The sequence below is a fragment of the Filicampus tigris genome, chromosome 1 (genome assembly GCF_054856515.1).
Source record: "Filicampus tigris isolate MCC_2025a chromosome 1, RoL_Ftig_1.0, whole genome shotgun sequence".
Taxonomy (NCBI): Eukaryota; Metazoa; Chordata; class Actinopteri; order Syngnathiformes; family Syngnathidae; genus Filicampus; species Filicampus tigris.
This window is the reverse complement of record NC_141217.1, coordinates 24,378,083-24,397,536: the sequence shown is the minus strand read 5'-3', so window position 1 is coordinate 24,397,536 and position 19,454 is coordinate 24,378,083. Positions and strand designations below refer to the sequence as shown.

Sequence of the window (19,454 nt, the reverse complement as noted above, 5' to 3'; positions counted from 1 at the left end):
ACAAGTCATGGCTTCCTGTGAGTGTTTTCGATCACATGATCAGTATTTGTTAGTCCACTACTGTACATTGTAGGTCCAGATGGAAGGCTGAGCTTGGCTTGAAACAGAAAGACAAGTTGACTAACTTGTGCTCCAATCTCAAAATCCGAATCAAAATTTGACTTCATGGTCCAGTATCATTGGCAGCATGGCTTACTTACTAGCTAAAACAGTAGTTACTTTGCCTAACATTAGCCATGGCTAGAAAGGGATCATTAGCATGGTGAGCGTCAGCTGTATCGGCACCAATAGACTGATATACAACGTAATATATCAAGTGTTACTGAAGGGTACTGAACTAAAATTTAAACTGTGAAAATGGAGTTACGCACTGTATGTACAGGATGTTCTCTAACATTGCTATGCTAAGCATCAACGCTTGCCTTCAATGAAGTGTTCAGAACAAACACAGATCTGGATTGGGTGTCTGGCCAGAGTGAGCCAGCTCTGCTAATTCATGAAAGCCACAATATCCGTCTTTTCCTTGACAAATGTTTAGCCTCACCCTCATTCCAAATTGATGCCAGTAAACAGTGAAATGAGACTTTGTCCCTCCCACCTGTATTGATGCAGTCAAACACCAATTTTCACTAATCAAACAATCAACAAGTACACAGACAAAACAATGTACTGTACAGAACTCCAGCATGAGGTGCGTGACGTCACGGAAAAGCCATAAACCAACAGTTTTGTGAAGCCAGCAAAAAAATGTTTGATAAACTATTACTCAATTTATTTAAAAATAAAAAATTATAAGACATAAAATAAAATAAAATAAAATAAATAGATAAATATAATGCTTGCACTATACCAACATTATTAAAAGTGAAGATAATTTGCAATAGGCTATTTATGGTGGCAAATATAAAAGGACTATATTGTTGTCGTGCATTTTTTTACACGTGTATCGTATATACTCTATGTACTGTAGTTTGTGGTATAATGAAAAAGAGTTTCTCTTGTGTTGGCCGTGTTGCTATAACGCTAAAATCAGTAAATCAACACAGCTTGTCCTTGTCACCAGACGCTGAAGCCTTCCACCAGTGTGCCATAAAACTAAATGATGACGTCTGCCCACCAGTAATATTGATACAACTATTCATCCCAACTCCCTGTTGTCATTATCTTCACATGCGTGTTAAGAAAGTCAGTTGTGTTGGCCCGCTTTATGAATTTGAAGCTGATTTTTCTTATGGTAACTAAAACCGTAAAATGTTTACAAAGACAAGGAGGATCAGGCACGCACACAAACACACAGCTGGTGCCAAGGACAAAAAGGTCATCCCGGTCTCAGCTGTGATTGCGCAGAGGCATTTGTATAGGGTCGGAGCTCATTTACAATGATGGCTAAAGGTTATAGTTCAAATAGACAATGAGGATCCATATTTATTGCCGAGCATGTCAGCGCACATAGCATGAGGCTCAGTCCATCTGTTATTTGGGTCCCTCTTTGGACAAGCAAGAGTTGCATCACGAGCTTTCATTGATCACTGCAGGGCCTTTTCATTCATCACCCAAGGGTCATTATGCTGCCTCCATCTAATGACATTGTTTAAACGCCAATCCCTCATGTCTGAACAAATAGCCTGTGCCACTTTGTGTGAGCACTGCGCATATCGTGACAGCCACAAGAAACAAACAAAACAAAAAAAATCTGATCTGTATTTTAATAGAACTATACAGTTGTAGACAATCATTGCCTATCCCACTAGACAGGTTGGGATTTTTTTTCCCCAAATGAATTACAACATATGTGAAGGCAAACATTTGTTGGATGGGTGGATACAAATGGATGGACAGATAGATAGATAGATAGATAGATAGATAGATAGATAGATAGATAGATAGATAGATAGATAGATAGATAGATAGATAGATAGATAGATAGATGGATAGATGGATAGATGGATAGATGGATAGATGGATAGATGGATGGATGGATGGATGGATGGATGGATGGATGGATGGATGGATAGATAGATAGATAGATAGATAGATAGATAGATAGATAGATAGATAGATAGATAGATAGATAGATTTTAATTATTCCAGAGTCAGTCTGTCGTTGCCATCTTAAAGCCTTCATGAACAGGCAATATTTATGTAACCTTTTTATTGTTATACAAGTGCAAAAACAAGTTTACCACTATACTATTTATTGAACAGAAAAAATAACTGTGCCCTCACTTGTGGGAACCAATGTGCAGAGAGAGGATTTACACCCCAAAAATTGTAGCATGCTTTTTCTTTTGTCCAACCCATGTTGACGTGTCTAAATACTGTAGTAAGCATACAAAATGTGTGAAATCGAACATGTTACATACGTGAAAGTAGATAAGCTTTAAACTATTTCCTGCCATTCAAATTTCGTTAATAAGCCTGTGAGCCAACCAAATCCCAATCATCCTTCAATACTTAAACTGGCACACAGGGGGCTGAGCATGTGGCCACTCTCCTGTTCTGCGCAGGACTGCTGTTAAATAGGCTGTTAAGTAAAATGTGTCAGGGTAATGCAATAAATACACCTATTTTGTGCTGACATACAACACAAATGGGAAAGTGCGGATTAATTCCGCAAGAGAGTGTGACCATCTGGCTGCCTGCTCTCCCTCAAAAGAAGGCCCTTGATTGCCCCCTGGTGATAAATGATGTGTATTGCACAATGACGTCTATGCGCCCCTTGACGTTTGAAAGCTTGATCTAGTCTCACATTGATTTATTGCAGTCGTTCTCGACTTTTCTCAGCAAATACCACCTAACAGAATTACTCAGCTGTTCAAGTACCACCCTCGTGATTCATAACATTTGAAATCTAATGGATTTGAGTTAAGTAGTAGATTGTAGGTTCCCAATCGTTGGAGATCCCTACTTTAGAGTTTCAGAGCTGTAATCTCGCGAGATTTGCTCAAATCTTGACAGTCTGACCACTACATTTCAGATGACGTTTACTTTTTCGTGAAAACAAAACCGTTCATGCGCTACATACGTACAAGTGAATTCGCGAATAAACTGAAAGCTAAAACTGCTTAGTTCATTTTAAAGTATTACCACATACTCACTGCGAGTCCTTAAAGGGAAATTAATTCGGCAGCTTGTTGTATACAGGTGCCTCAATACATTAAAATATAATAAAAGTTATTTTAGGAGTCCATTTCAAAAAGTGGAACTCTATTACTGTATACAGATTCATTACGCATCCTGAGGAATAGAAAGCCATTTGCTAGCTAATTTCTATAGTAGTGTATTTATTAAAACAAATTGTAGCATAAAATTCAAAGTTCTTCACATACTGAATTGTGTTGTTTCATTAGCTGTAAACTAAAGGCTTTTAAATTCAACTAGTGAAATCTACGTTTTCCATAATATTTTAATTTTAGATACCTGTATTTTTTGTCTGCGTGCAATTGAAGGGATAAAAACTGACTAATTAGTTTCATTGAGGTTCGGTGGCTTTCTCAAGGGCCTTTTATCAATAGTGAGGACAGGAATCTCTCTGGCAACTGTACAATACAGTACATTTTGCTCACAGCAGGACTTTGTGACTCCCCAGTTCCAAGGCCCCATATGAGTTTATATGATCACACCGTATAGACAAAACAGGTGGAAAGATAATGATCGTCAATAAAGCGTGATTAATTAACTGCCACCAGCTGTCGGAAAATGTGTAGCTTTATTCAAACCCAAAACCATGGGGAAGAAAAAAAAGATTTCTGGATTAAAAATACTGCACCTATCATTTAACGTGCATTAAAACAAATGTTCAAGTTACAACTGGGATGCTTCAAAGGCGTTATTGTATCCTAAACACATTCGTAGTATGCATCTTGAAGAAACCTCAGGCCAGTGCTTTCACAACGTGCCCCGTCCCCAGGCAACACACCAACATATTTGGTACATTGAGATGCTTTAGAGAGCAAAGTGATAAAGTTATGATTTACGTGGTCACACAGATAATGTATGGAATCATGATTTAAAAAATAAGAGAGCATTTAATACATCGTATGCATTTTGCGTCACAATGTAGATCAGTTCAACATAAGACACAAACGCACCACACCACAGTCCACCTCTCTTTCAGCAAAGTCTTTCAAATGAAACAGAGGTGGAAATGAAGAGACTGGGAATATTTGGATGAAAAACAAAGTCAGTTTAAGATGAATGGTGATAGCACAACTGAAAACAAGGATAAATTAGGTTCAAAACACGAGGAAAAAAAAGAATGTGCAGTAAACTATAGTTTGGCCCACTGTGTTGTGTGCAAGGTGAACCAGCTCAGGACGCAAGCAGCTCCATCAGAAGAAACGTCCTCTGCGTCTCTGTCCCAAAAAATACAAAACAAAAAACAAAAAAAGCTGGGGTGGCAAAGAAGGAGACACCGTTTTACCAAATCCTGCTAGTGGGTGTAACTGTTTTACTGAGGGAAAAAAAAAAAAAGCTTTTGCTTTCCCGCCTCAACACACAAGTCAGTGCTTGTTGGACAATAAAAATACTTGTATAAAAAAAAAAAGTGAATATGACAAAAAAGACGACAGCAGCAACTGACTCAGTCTATCTTGACTGCTGCGTAAATCTTCCTGATGAACATGTAGGCGGCGTAGAAGCCGATTGTGCCCGTTAGCAGCCAGAAGGACAGAACCATCAGGGTGGTGTAGCCAAAGTACAACAGCGAGGGGATGAACTCCACAATGTCCAGCTACGGAGGAACCGAGAGGGGAAAACCCGTCAGATCACATTTTGTATATTATGGTTTGTCTTTTTGTTCAAAGTCCTTTCTTTTTTTTTAGGTTAAAATCTATGGACAATTTAGTGTCCACAATGTACAGTGGGTACGGGAAGTATTCAGACCCCTTGAAATTTTTCACTTTCTGTCATTTCAGCCATTTGCCAAAATCAAAAAAGTTCATTTTATTTCTCATTAATGTACACTCAGTACCCCACCTTGACAGAAAAATACTTTTTACTTTAACAAATATGCAAAAATGCCTATATTTCTGTTTTTTTCTGTCAGTATGGGGTGCTGAATGTACATTAATGAGAAATACAATGAACTTTTTTGAGTTTGGCAAATGGCTGCAACGACACAAAGTGAAAAATTTCAAGGTGTCTGAATACTTTCTGTACCCACTGTACGCAATGTGCATGCCTTTGGAATATGGGAGGAAGTCAGATTACCAGAGAAAACCAGCGTGAGCACAGGGAAGAACATGAAAACTGCACACTAGCATTCCAACAGATATTCACTGGAGTAATTGAGCCCTTGGTAACACAGTGTGAACTTTTACCTTGTTGACAAAGTAGAAGATGGCATACACAAGGACATAGAATGCTGACCCTCCTGAAACCAGGAACGTTCTCCACCACCACCGGTAATCCTTTTTGGAATGTTGGGAGAGAAAAAAAAGAAAAAAAATGGTAAAAGTTGCATATGGCAAAAGCAAAATAAGCCCTTTAGGTCAAAGAGGATGACGTAAACAAATCGTGAAAAATTCATTCTGAAATTTCATCCAAAAGCTGAATATATGAAAAATGTATATATAAAATGTAGAAAAAACAAATAACAGAAGGGGTCACTAGGTGGCTTCTGGTTCGCTAACACAATACAACAGTATATGTACTGTATATAAAGCTTTAAATAAATGAAACAATATGTAATACTATATCTTCGATATAGTATATATAGACATAGTATAATAAATACTGTACGTATATTCATATATTTAAAAGTATATATATTTATATATAAAAAAAAAAAAAGATTTTTTTTTTTTTACCTCTGCACATAGCTGGAAATAAACCATGACAATGCTGATCTGAGAGCAGGAGACCACCAATATGATGAAGACCAGAAACAGGAAGCCAAAGAGATAATAGAACTGATTCTCCCAGATGGCCTAAAGATGGTGACGTACACATGGACAATGTACATTATTGCAAGGCAGTGCTTTGCAACAGTTAATCTACCTACTGTCTGTGGGGCGAAAAAACAGACTAAAATGTACATAACAGAGATAGGGCTTTCTTCACAATGTGTAACAGGAATCACGCTTACACTGAAAATGAAGAAGAGCTCTATAAACATGGCACCAAATGGTAGGATCCCAGCCATCAGGATTCTAATGAAAGAGAGAGATAATAAAAAACATTGCAGGATAAACAGACAGGCCTTGAATCCGCCATTCAAAAGAGATGAGTGGAGTTGTTCAACACTCACCCCACAAACTTGTTCATGTACCAGCGCTGCTCTGGGACCTGACGAGGGATCTGGTTGGTGCGTACGGGGTTGTCATACGGCTGCTTGCGGAAACCAAAGTAGTAGCCCAGGTAGACCAAGGGCATGGAGATACCAAACCACATGCACAGCAGAGCCAGCATGGTCGTGAAAGGCACCTGAATAAAGCACAATAAAGATGTGATTGTTCATTTTGTCTTCATGTAGTATACTGTGGGTCTTCTGTTTGTGTTGTATCACCAAATCGATAATATGTGAAATTTTGAGAAGCTATGCTAATAATTCAGCGTTATTAGAATATGAGGATCAATTGGTCTCCTCACCGCCCCAGAGGAGTGCTCTCCCCAGATGAAACAGTTGAGGATGAAGCAGATTCCAAACACCACAGCTGGATACAAAGTTGCGGTCTGCAGGAGATAACACAAATCGTTTTAGGGGTACAAATAGCAAACAGAGTATACAAATAAGCAATCATACATTTCATACATTTAGTCCTTTGAAGCGTTACTTCAGTGAGTCTTAACCCTAGCACCACCTCGACGGCCGCGAAAAACTTAAGCAATATACGTGCATCACTCCTTCCTTGTGATAAAGCTTTACACGCAGCAACTTCAGTTTATTCAAAGGCTTGAAGCGGATGGGGAAGATTATGATGCCCATTATTTTCTCGCGTCAATAAAACTGGCTTGATGCGTTACATTCGTTTGCTCCATTAATAGTTAGCCTGTTTGCCATCTTGTTCTATGCGCAGGTTTATATACATCACACAATGCCATTGTGATATTTGTTATACTTGCAGTGGAATAGAATTTATTTTTAGCTAGTACAACCAGGTTTTTTATTTTATTTTATTTTTTTAACTAAATCAGTAAAATCAAAATAAACTTTGTGCAGGAAAAGTTGGGACTCAAAGTCCAAAAGGTTAAGGGGCCCAGTGATAAAAATATAATACACTCACACAAAACGCTCCTTTCCTCCACCGATGGCCTTTCAGTGTGCGGTACAGTCTTCCAGCGAAGTAGCCTCCAAATACACTACACACACAAAAAAAAAAGAATACAGTTAAACAACAACATCATTCTTGGCAAGGTCTTGTTAAGGATCCAGGAGTCAATCGTTCTCACCCCATAAACATGAAGAGGAAGCATGCAGTGGTCATCAAAGCTCCCCTACTCGAAGGAGACAACATGCCCAACATGGCAACAACTACACGGAAACAGAAGAGAAGCAATCATTCATTATTCACAGATATTTGTTGTAAATGGAAAATGATTTAACATCGAAGACATTTTTATGCAAAGGCTTCATTTAAAAACTAAGGATTTTTGCAAGCTATCCCAAGCTAATTTATGTAAATGTATGAACATATGTACATACCCCATTAGAAATGATGCTGACATTTAGTAAAGGGTATGATAATTCCGATGATGAAGCTCAAGACACACCTTTTTAGTTTGGCTTTCAACAACTTTTAAATAATTTATCTTTTCTTTTGATTGAAGATAATTCTATGTTTTGCTTTGAATGTTTTAAAGCACTTTGAGTTGCATTTTTATGTATGAAAAGTGCTATATAAATAAAATGTGATTGATTGATTGATTGATTGATAATTCCGATGATGAAATAAACACTCACAGATGACAATAAGGATCATGCAAAAGAGCTGGATCCCTGAACCCAGAAGTGAGCTGAGAATCATGGGATACTGGGGAGGCCTGAAGACATCACCATGGACATTCTTCCATCCTGACTCTTCCATTGTGTCTTCCTGATTTATGCCAGGAGGGAAAAAAACAGTCACATGGCTACAACATCCTGGTCTAGCATGCTGAACAATCACATTTCACCACAGACTTACTATATCATCCTCTCTGTTGTAATTAGCAATGTCCTTCCTTAAGGTTCTGATGATGATCATACTCAAGATACCTGAGAGAGAAAAGACGGACACATCACAGACACTTATTTAAAGCATTTGAGCGAGGCGAATTTTTCTGAACAATTTAACCAAACATCCCTCTACTGATGTCGGAAAGGGAAGAAAAAAAGTTTAATAATTTTCATTAGTAACGATGTCTAAGTATCGCACTAACCCAGAAAAACAAACGTTATGGCATTCACTTATGGCCTCAGCTTCACAACGATTTCTACAATGGGGCTGTTGATCGAAAGCACACATTTGTGCAGAATTTGACAACCATACCAGAGAGGAAGAAGACAACCACCACAGAGTTGACAATGGAGAACCAGTGTATCTGCACATCGCTCATGGTCAGGTAGGTGTCCCATCGAGAAGCCCATTTCACCTCACTCTCCTGCACGGGTCACAAGACACTCAGATGTCCATATCATATTTTAATATTTGTGTAACCTGGAAAATGTAAGATGCTTTATCTTTTATATTTATGATGTGGCTCAACAGAACTGGAGCGCCATTACTCATAAGCAGTTTGAGTGCCGTTTAGTGCTTTGGACAACGACACAGCTCTAAAAAATAAGTGGCATCTCACCACAGCAAATATATTTAGCCCATCAGCCGTGTCGTGGTTCGTTCAGCTTCATTTCACTTTCCAGAGGGCCACACATATCCTGTGCTATTTGAGTGCACACTATAATGGTACTCCACTGCCAAAAGTTCTCCAGGTGTACTCCTGCAGGCATTGTGTACTTTGACAATAAAGTTCATGACTGTCAAACTGCTAGGACAATTGTCTTACATACGCTATTCAATCATAACATTGCGGTGGTTATGTAAATGAGGTACATCTCAAACATGGCAGCCTCCATGAACTGGTAGTCGAATCAACATTTGTCCTCTTGAAATTGCTTCTTTTCCAGTGTTATGAAGCCGAAAAAAAGTTGTCAATGTGTATTCATCAAGGATGTGGTAATGGGGAAACAGTGAGTGTGGGAGATTTTATCAGAGTGCTGATAACTGGTTGACTATGGACGGGTCACAGGACTGAACGATCGCTGGAAGAGAGCACGTGGCAAAGGATTCCTCTTTCGTGACGCCTATGTGATGAAATTCAGACTGGGGGGGTTTCATAATGTGTGTTACAAACAATTTCAAGACTCTTGAGCAGGGGTGTCCAAACATTTTGCGAAGAGGGCCAGATTTGGTGAGGTGAAAACGTGTGGGGGCCGACCATTTAGATTTCAGTTGCTTTAATTTTTCACGCCATTCGTTACCAGTCACCTTGTCGTAAATCTGCCATCCTTCATTCATCCTGGAAGCAACTATCATGTCAACTTTTTTTTTTTCCGTCACTACAGTCTCTCAGAAATGGGCTGGAAAGGGCCACACAAAGGTCATGTAGCAAGGGAGTACACGCTGACACCTAACGACTTTGAGAGTGGTGTGTTTGTAGAGGCAGGGCGAGCTCGGAGTGTATTTCCAAAAGCACCCAGTAGAACGCTATGTGGCCAATCAAGGGGTAAGAAGTAAAAAAAAAAAAAAAAAGTAAAAAAAACAACAACAAAAAAAAAATCACTTTTGCTAAATCTGAGACAGAAACATCAGGTTTGTCCCTATCTGTAGTGAGATCTCACATGTAACTGAGAATGGATTACTTTTCTATTGTACTGCCCTCTCAATAGGCCTCATTCACTTACGTGCGTGCATACAAATCATGCTTAAATCATGCATACGGGTGATTGACACACAAATCTGTGATTCATCATTATGTTTGTACTTCAATATGTGTGTACTCTGAGAACAAATTTGGAACCTCCTCAGACCATGCGTGTGCATATACTGTATAAAATGATCGATTAGCTTTTGAAAAGAAACATCAAACATGTCTTTGATGGTCATTTGTGAACTGTACATCTCTAGAAATGTTACTGTGGACAGACAGAGGCGGATACACACAGTAGCATATGTGCACGTGAACGCACTTGAACGGTACAAAGGTAAAAGTCATGAGAAGTTTCCATCATGGTTATTTTAGGATTTGGTCAGCTCATTAGCAAACTCCTGGTTCAAGTTAGTATCATTGAAACCATTATTGATCTTATAAATGAGGGTAGTTCCAATATGTTGTGCATCTTTCATGGTATTAGTGACGCTATGAGATGCGCCGACGCTTCGGTGCTTCTGTCGCGTAATTAAAGGGGCATTTTTGGAAAGTGTGTTTTGATGCTGCTTCATTTTGGGGTGAGGTCAAAAATGATTACATCTGAACTCTCGTTGGCAGTTGCACTGTGTGACTCTTCAGGAAAAAAATGTAATCACTTTAAATCAAACAGTTGAGAATACATTATTTCTGAATAAAAATTAATGCATTATGCTACAAGGTTAGGATGGCTAGCATAAAAAAAAAACGCAAAGATTCCGGTAGGGAACTTTTTGCATAGTGTACTTTGGGTTATCACCATAAAAAAAAAACGCATAAACGGGGGCATCAACAAGGTAGCCCGGCGATAAGTGGAATGAAATCTTTTTAACTGCAATATGCTTCGAGGCGGATGGTCTAATTGTGCGGAAAACAAAACCCTATTGGGCCAGTTGTTGGGTTATCTCAGATCTAAGTAAATGTGTTATTCTGTTTTCAAGGAAAAACTCAACAGTCACTGACCTCCCAGTGCACAGAATACGTGAAGAGGACTTCATTCTCCTTGGTGGGGTCAATCTCCTGTGCAGCAGAGCTGCTGGCCTCCGGCAAAGTGCAAGTCTTCTCTTTTTGCACAGCCATCAGATCTGGGAATACATACAGGCCAAATTCTCATGTGGATTCAGACAAAAGCAAATCAAGAAGTGCTGACAACTACCTTCTACTTTTACACTTTGGGGTACGACCTCAAACCGCACCACTCTGTAGTTGTGCTGGTCCCCCTCTTCCAGCTTCTCCCGATGGAAGTACAGGATGAAGGAAAGGTGATTGTGCAGATAAAACTGTGAGGGAGGGGAGAAAAGGCACAGAATTAGTATGTAATATGCTCTTGTCAAGACCAAAATAACTTTTTTTTTATTTTAAACCAGAATACTCAAAGACATTTTGATTCTGAAGTTTCAAAGTTTAGAAGGCTGCTTTAGAAGTTCACTTTCATTAGACTACTAACCAGAATTGACTGTGTTATGTGTGAGTGCACAGTGCAGTTTCAGACAAAGAAATAAGTAAAGTTACAAAATGGAACTGGAACAACTTGCACAATTGTTGGCATTTTAGCTATAAGAAATGTATGCATTATTACATAAAAACCCAGAGAAATTCAATAATCAACCAGAATATAATAGATGAAATCAGTTAAGACAAGAAAAAAAATACTAAACAACATACAGTACTCGGCATTCCCAAAGACAAATACGATCTACCTTGTTGTTGTCCACAAAGCCCAGCCTGTAGCCATGTTCAAACTGGACATCTTTCACGTCCTTCCTAAGCTCCTCTTCTGCTCCCGCTTCTCTATTGAGATACACCTCCAACCTGGTGGCCACTGGCAGATTATCTGCAATACTAAATGAGTATAGGAAGGTTTTGGGCTTTGGTTTGCTTAATGGAAAACATCTTCAAGTCCCAGGATATGTCCAACATTACTAGCGTCATGTTCATATGCTGCAAATCGCTTGGGCTATTGATGAAAATGTGTTTCATGTCAACACGGAGTTATTGTAATGCAATGTAGTGTAGTCATTCTATTTGCATTGGGAGTTACCGGCTCTGGTAACTGATTAGAAATACTCACAGGTGAACATAATACTCCTCCTGTATTCTCTCTGCAAACAACTTGCTCTCCGCTTTACTGAGTTTTTTCTTGTCGCACACCACCTCACACTTCTTGTCCTTGTTCATTTGCACATTGAAGGGAGTGTTCACAATTCGGTCCCCACGCAACACCTCACCTGCAAAAGAAAAACTATTTTTGAGAGTTGCAACATAAACACAACCTTACTCAGGACTAGGGAGGCTTTGGCCACCACTTACCAAGGTTCTCTCCTTTGTAGACAACAGAATTTGGCTTACAATATGGCAGAGAGTAGTATTCATAAGGAAGCTGAGTATGAGAGCTTGTCATCTTCACAGCCTGCAAAACAAATGAGGAGAATTCAAGCAGGTCCAACACATAGCCAGTGAGTTCTTCACATTCAGGTTGACAGCAACGAAGCAGTTTTGACTATCCTGAGTTGTAATAAATTACCTTGGGAAAAAAAACAGAACCATTATTCGTATGCTACCCAGCAGTTAAGTTTCCACGAATCACACAATGTCAGTTTGTTATGAACTGGTTGAGATGGCAGGGCCTTCTTGATAGATGACTGAGTCTTCTTCATTATTTTCAAATTTTATCAACAGCCATGTTGATAAAACATTACTCTTACAAATATGGTTTTATTTGTTCTGGTGTTTTATATACAGTAGTTGTTATGAAAATATGGATTCTTTACAAGCTTTTCCCCCATTTTCAGAGGCTTTATTTGACTCGTGTTGGATTAGCATTTGTCTCATTATATCAAAGGTGTAAAAAATAAAAAAAAATACCAGACTTGCACTGTAAGACAATCTAAGTGGGATTGTATCCATGTTGAAAGTCCCTGTAAAGTGTGTGTGTGTGTGTGTGTGGGGGGGGGGGGGGGGTATTGTAAATTTGACACCACAGAGAAGGGGGTTGTTAGCAACCCTGCCAAATTTGAAGGATAAATGAGTATTTTTTTGATCAACAATTAAATAAGACTCTTCAAAACAATGGAAAAATCAAGCCTCTCTGCTGTCAAATGCTCTGGGCATGTCCACTGAATGAACTGAAGCCACCCCAGCTCAACTGTCAAATACCACACATCTTTCTTATGCCGACAAAAACCTTTCCATGTTTGAACCATGAAAATATATCCACTTAAAGCCACAGGAGGTTGGAATACATCATACTGGGTGCTCGTGGGACGTTACACGACGCGACGACAGGCACTAGCCATCAGCTAGCTCATAAAATAACGGGGGGGCTGCTCACAGCTGGTGGATGGCAGTGGGCTGATCAGTGACATCACCTCCTCGCTTAGTGCTGTGTCGGTATATGGGTCCACATAACAGGGACACTTCGGGTAAAGTTAACCATTTATTAGACACGTTGGCACACATCATTCAGCCTATGGCTCATACTCCATGACAGATATTTGAGGATATAATTCCTACAAGTTATATAAATGACAAATCACTTTTGGCTTGCAAGGTCTGATATAACTAGCTAAGCTAGCTAACTGTATGCTGTAATGGTGCAAATGGGCCAGGTACTTAAACTAAGGAACTCGCAACTGGTTCATATACTGCTGATGTGAACGAAGAAGCTCAAGTCTTGCATAGTGGGGGAGGGATAACTCAGGCGAGATTCCAAAGTACGTCACATGGCACAGAGTATGCAACACCCCCAAAGAATCAGGAAGACTGAAATGGTGAAAAAATCAGCAATGACATCATACCCAAAATGGCTGACAGGAAGAGGACAGGCTCAACGAAAACGTAACTTTTAACTGCTTTTTTTTAATGGTTGAAGAGTGTTCGACAAAGTTCCACATGCCAGACAGCAACAGACCTTTGCACATCAACGCAAATAAGATTAAACTCATTCACTGCCAGACATTTTCAGACCCTCTTTTACCCTAATGTTTGAAAAATTTTGAAAAAAATATAAATAGGTTCCTGGGATTGACTGGCTGGACTGTGAAAAGACAAGTGAATTTGTCAATGTCTGTGAATGAGTTAATTTCCGACTTTCGTCATCTTAACCCATAAGCCCGAGAGCGCTTAACCGCGTTTCTACCACTAGAGCCGGGAGCGCTGTTGCGTCTTTCTACCTTTCAAACCGGGGGAGCGGATACGTCACAGTCCTTTTTTAATACAATTCTCCGTCTCTTAGCCAACTTAATACCTCAGAATATACACGTGACGGTGTCGCGAGACAGTGGAGGATGCCGTGGAATTTTTTCGAGCCGTAGGTAGGCTAATGCCAGACGCCGTCGATAGCCGGGAGCTCTGATTAAAGTAAGTATAACGGCAGTGATATATAGACGACGTGCACGACCAGTGGAACCAACGTGGTATGATATGGTTTGTAGACAATTACGATATTGATGTCTTTGTAACAGAATAGAGGATGGTAATTACCACTCGATTTTTTGTTAAATTAAAATAGTGCTTCTTTTGCACTGACACATTTTTACATCTTCGATTGAAACAGTAAATAATAAATTCTGCCTGTGTGAAAGCCACATGTCTAAGCTCTTTAATTCTTTTGGAATTATGTTTCTGTCTGCTACAGGGGTTGAGATATTAATCATTTTGTAAGTGTTGAATTTCTGGGAGAACTTCAGGTTTTCAAGGGTAATTCCAAAGGTGACCTTAGGTTTTGGGGAGCTGTTGAGAAAGGCGCTTTAGGCCTTAATGGGTTAACGTACGTCGCTGTCCTGTGAAAAACACGCATGGCCAATTTTTGATTTTGTATTAATTTTCACGTTAATGCAATGTCTGTAACGCTGAAACCCCATTCATGTAAAAATACGAAAATTGAAAAAAAATGGACGTGTTTTTCATAGGAGAGCGACGTTATGTCTACCAACACCGTACAGTGCGCTCCAACAAGCTATGTAAGGTAACAGTATGTTCTAACCAGCGACTATAAACACTTTAGTCTAAGGCTGAGATGTGCAATGGATTGCCAAGTGGATACCTTTCGTCGCAATGGACCAGGATTCAAATCTCGGTCACGAACAAAAACATCTTAGTGCGTATGCTAGACCCCAATTCCCAGTTACTACCGATCACAAACCCGGAATAAAACAGGTGGGTTGCGTCATGAAGGCCATCCGGTGTAAAAACTGTCCCAAACGTATCATTGCTGTAACGACCCATGTCGAGACATCATTGGCTGCAGTATTAATTTTCACCAATAGAGGGTGATAACAGTCTAAAAAAAAAAAAAAAAAAAGTAATTTAGACAGTAGAATGGACGTTTATGTAAACTGTAAATGTCAGTGTGGTTGGTGTACATGGTGTGGGCAAAGCCTTGGTAGAAATATTTTGTGGCGACCTATTTCTATTACGTTTTTCCCCAGCCCCTAATTGGACAGATAATCACATTCATTTCCCCAGTTACTTTCTATCCATAGGAAAAGGAAGATGCATGACTAAAAAAAATGGTTGTAGTTGAGTGTGTTCATACCTTAATATCTACAATATCCCCTTCATGAAAGTTCCGTGGAGCAACACCAGGAACGTAGAAGGGCAACACCACAGGCAACAAGGACAAGAGCAGCAAGGCCCACCACGTCTCCTGTAACAGACACATGACAAGTGATCTCAGGAATCATATTAAAACAAATTTAACAGCGGAAATTACAGTATGTGGTTGTTTAATGCTCTAATCCTCTGTTGTTGAAGGCTGGCTCTTCTATACATTAATTGAGCAATGTATTGAAACATGATGGTAGCAGCAGAATGCATTTTGAAGTCTACAAAACATTTTTTTCTGGAAATTTACAGAAAACCGCATCCAAACTAATTGGGAGAAGCTTCGTCATGCAACAAGACAGTGACCCAAAACGCACTGCCAACGCACCAAAGGACTTCATCAGTGGGCAAAAAGTGGAAGGTCTTTGAATGGACCTCAACCCAAGAGAGCTTTCGTTTCACCTCCTGAAACGTAGACTGAAAGAAGAAACCCCCAGAAATAAGCAAGAACTGAAAGAGGCTGTAGTAAAAGCCTGAAAAAGCCTTTCAAATGAGAAATGCAACAGTCTGATGAAGTCAGTGGGTCACAGGCTTGACCAAATATTATGTTATTCACATTAATTTAATAATCCGTTCCAATACTTTTGCTCATTTGAAAAGTGGGTGGCTTCAAACAAAAGGTGCTCTGTTGATCGGAAACCCAGATATCTTCAGTATACAAAAAAAAAACCCAAAGGAATAGAACTTGTCGCCACAATACTTTTGGAGGGGAATATACATAAAACATAACATTTATGCAACTGGCTGCGACGTCCAAGGAGGTCGCTAAAGTTTGGGTGGGAATCACGGGAGGAGAGCTGGTCAGTCCCTACAGGCTTCCTGAAGGTGAGAAAATGGCCTCTGAAAAATGTGTAGCATTTATGACATTTATAAAAAAATTAAAAGAAACACTGCTTCTTTGCTGATCACAGTTAGGACGAGCAAGGCATTTAACACAAGTCAGAATATTCACAGAGACTGAAGTGGAAATGAGTAGACGTGCACATTTATTTGGTTGAGGAATGGCCCCATTTTCTCAACCGACAACACGCCGTCAAATTTGGAACGTAAATAGCCGAAAAGGTACGTTCCTATGCCAATGGGGCCACACTTGGTTGTGGAGTCAGCCTCGCTGGAACTTTTTGTTCGCTGAACATTGACGCTTGTTCGATGAGGGTTTACCTCACTCTCTGGCGGCTCTCTGTCTGACAACGCACGCGACTGCTTGGGAGGCAACCCCGCGACTTGAAGATCGACGCAGGATGAACGCAAAGTAAGGAGCTAATGTTGTTGCGCTAACACCATTTTTTTAACGACCTATCCTACCTTTAGCCGGGGAGGGAAGGGTGGGGCGTAAAGATCCAATCTGACTGCTGCTGCTGCAAGCCGCCGTCTCTCTCCCTCCTGAGACACTTTATGTCTTTATGAAATTGTATACACTTTTTAGGCATTGATATCTTTGAATGTTCAAAAGCATATTGTAACGAATTGGGTTATGTATCTGTGTTGTGGTCGGATTTGTGTGTTGCTGAGTTGTGATGTTTCCGAGGTTCCTGAATGCAACGTATGGCAAGCGAGTGGAGCAGCGGGGAAAGAAGAGCGCGAGAAGTTGTATTTGGATTAATAAAAACGTGATAATTAAACTACGTCTGACGGCGTGTTCCTGGAAGACGCTACAATATGATAAATCTCGCTATTTAAGGTTGACGTTTTGCTCCCTCGTCTAAAAAACATTCACAGTCGGATCATGCCATGCATTAGACGTGCTACCTGCCGACCATCTCATATAGCAATGTCGGCACACAACTTTGGGACTCCTCAACGTACCTTTCCCCATCTGCGATTTTAACAGGACAGCCAGAATGTTCCCAAACAGGAGACCTCAGTGTACGGGGGGGGACCTTCGAACTCTGGCTCTTTTCTGGCTCTCACTTTTGTGCCGCCACTCTCCTCTCCCGCATGCAGTCAATAGCGCCCGTGCGCAAGCTCGCGCTAATAAGTGAACCGAACCGAACGCAAGAGGACCGAACCGAATATGTCAAACCGAAACGTATTAATACACCCACGTGTACCGTTACACCCCTAGTCAATACAATACACAAATATGTTGTGTATTGTATTGCTAATATTTAGCTTATAGGATACACAGCAAATACATACATACTGTACATATAGTATACACATACTGCATGTTTTCGTAGACTGCTTAGATTAGATATACATTTTCCTTGAGTCCCCCTCAAACGCAGCGTTTGTGTTTGTCTTGTTTTTTTTATTTCTACAAAAAAGGTTAGCACATCAGTCGGTGTTTTGAAGCATGCGTGAATTTACGCTCATTGGTTTGATATTAATATACTGGTTAAAAAGAGCCCTTTGATGAATTCATAGCACAGTACAGTACAGTACAATACATAACACATCGCTGGTGTCGGACCAAACCTTTAATAATAGTAACTAACAAAATAGTAACTTTTCAGGAGACCCCAAAAATGGCAAGTTTGTTCAACCATTAGCCATTTTCAACACTTCAGATTGGTCAATAATGTTTAAAAGTAACATCCACGCATGTGGACTGACCAATAGTATAGATTTTTGCAAAAATATGAAATAAATATAAACATGAAAAAGCTCCTGATATTTGTGTGTGTGTGTGTGTGTGTGTGCGTGCGTGTGTGCGTGTGTGTGTGAGACGGTTGATGGAAGCTCTTTGACGGGCAACACTGTACTTCGGCAATCTTTGCTGACTGGAAATTGAAATTGTCGCACGGTATGCATTTGTAACATCACCAGCAAAACGCTCAGTTTGTGCATCAGTTTTTGTGCCAGAAGTGTCTCGGCTAATTAAATGCCTATTTTGTTGTTTCCTTTGTGTTGATAGTCATTCTTCTCAACTGCAAGTTGATTTAAATCTTAACAGCATTAACTCTTTGTGCCGCTTCTGCCTCTTCATTTCTCCTCCTTATATTTTATGTATTTTCATTGTGTATAGTACTAAATTTAAAATGTATGTGCGGCCTGGTACCAAGTGGCAACAAGTTTAGGGTGTTACTAAAAAATAAGTTATTTACGCTACAAAACAAAATTGTGGTGGTCTATTTTGATATTATAACTTATAATTAAAAAAAAAAAATTACTATTAGATGACAATTATCAAATTTGCCATTTTATTGTAGATGAGTGTTCTGCATTTCTCCATGTATTGCTTCAGTGTGGAAGCTTCATTTAAAGCGGAATATCTTGCATTTTAGCTCACTAAATGTCCAAGTATCTTGACCAACACCGGTTGTGGGAGCACCTTCGGCAACAACTGCTGCACTGTCAGCAATATGAGTGATGCAGCCTGGGATGATAACAGCTAACACAGATCCCAAGTTCGGCTGCCTGTTCTTTTTTGATATATATACTTGTTCTAGAAACATATATGAATGAATGACAGTTTAACTAAATCGTCCCTAGCCTCCTGTACTTTGTCAGCACGGTCCAATGGACCTGACAAATACATCGGATCCGTTTTAGCAGCCACGATGAAAGAAGCTAAGTGACGTTAGCTAACTACCAGGAAGTTAGCAAGCGCGTCTATTCCAAACAAGAGCCAACTCGCTACTAATTTGCAAGCTGTTATCTGCCGAGTCATATAGACACATAAGTGACCCATCAAGACATTGCACCCATCTTATAATTGAAAGAGACAATTGGGAATGGGTGGTTAAAAGAAAAAATATTAGTTCCTACACTCACCACAGCCGCGGCCGCCATTTTGAATACGTGTCATTGGTGACGTCACAGAACTATTTTTATTTTTTTTTTAACCGCCCATGTCCACGTCAAGTTCCATACCCACTGACTACTTTTAGCCATCGCATTTTTTATTAGGTTTTGTTTCATTTTTACAGATTTTCTTTTTTTCTTACAATTGGGACTGCAACTAATGATTATTTTAATAGTCAATTATTGCTGATTTCTCTTTTTTATTATTATTAATCGGA

General features: G+C 39.7%; 1 protein-coding gene across 1 annotated transcript; it reads right to left on the bottom strand.

The window, feature by feature from the left end:
- Positions 1-3,690: 3,690 nt before the first annotated feature.
- tm9sf4 (transmembrane 9 superfamily protein member 4) lies at positions 3,691-19,274 on the bottom strand. The gene is made up of 18 exons (XM_086028536.1): positions 19,207-19,274; positions 15,422-15,532; positions 12,196-12,295; positions 11,957-12,113; positions 11,586-11,727; positions 11,042-11,165; positions 10,849-10,970; positions 8,472-8,583; positions 8,127-8,197; positions 7,904-8,036; positions 7,393-7,474; positions 7,227-7,302; positions 6,592-6,675; positions 6,251-6,426; positions 6,089-6,152; positions 5,811-5,930; positions 5,322-5,411; positions 3,691-4,732 (listed from the first exon to the last, which is right to left on the bottom strand). The coding sequence occupies exons 1-18, from the start codon at positions 19,222-19,224 to the stop codon at positions 4,583-4,585; spliced, it is 1,932 nt and encodes a 643-aa protein (XP_085884662.1). The 5' UTR covers positions 19,225-19,274; the 3' UTR covers positions 3,691-4,582.
- Positions 19,275-19,454: the final 180 nt, after the last annotated feature.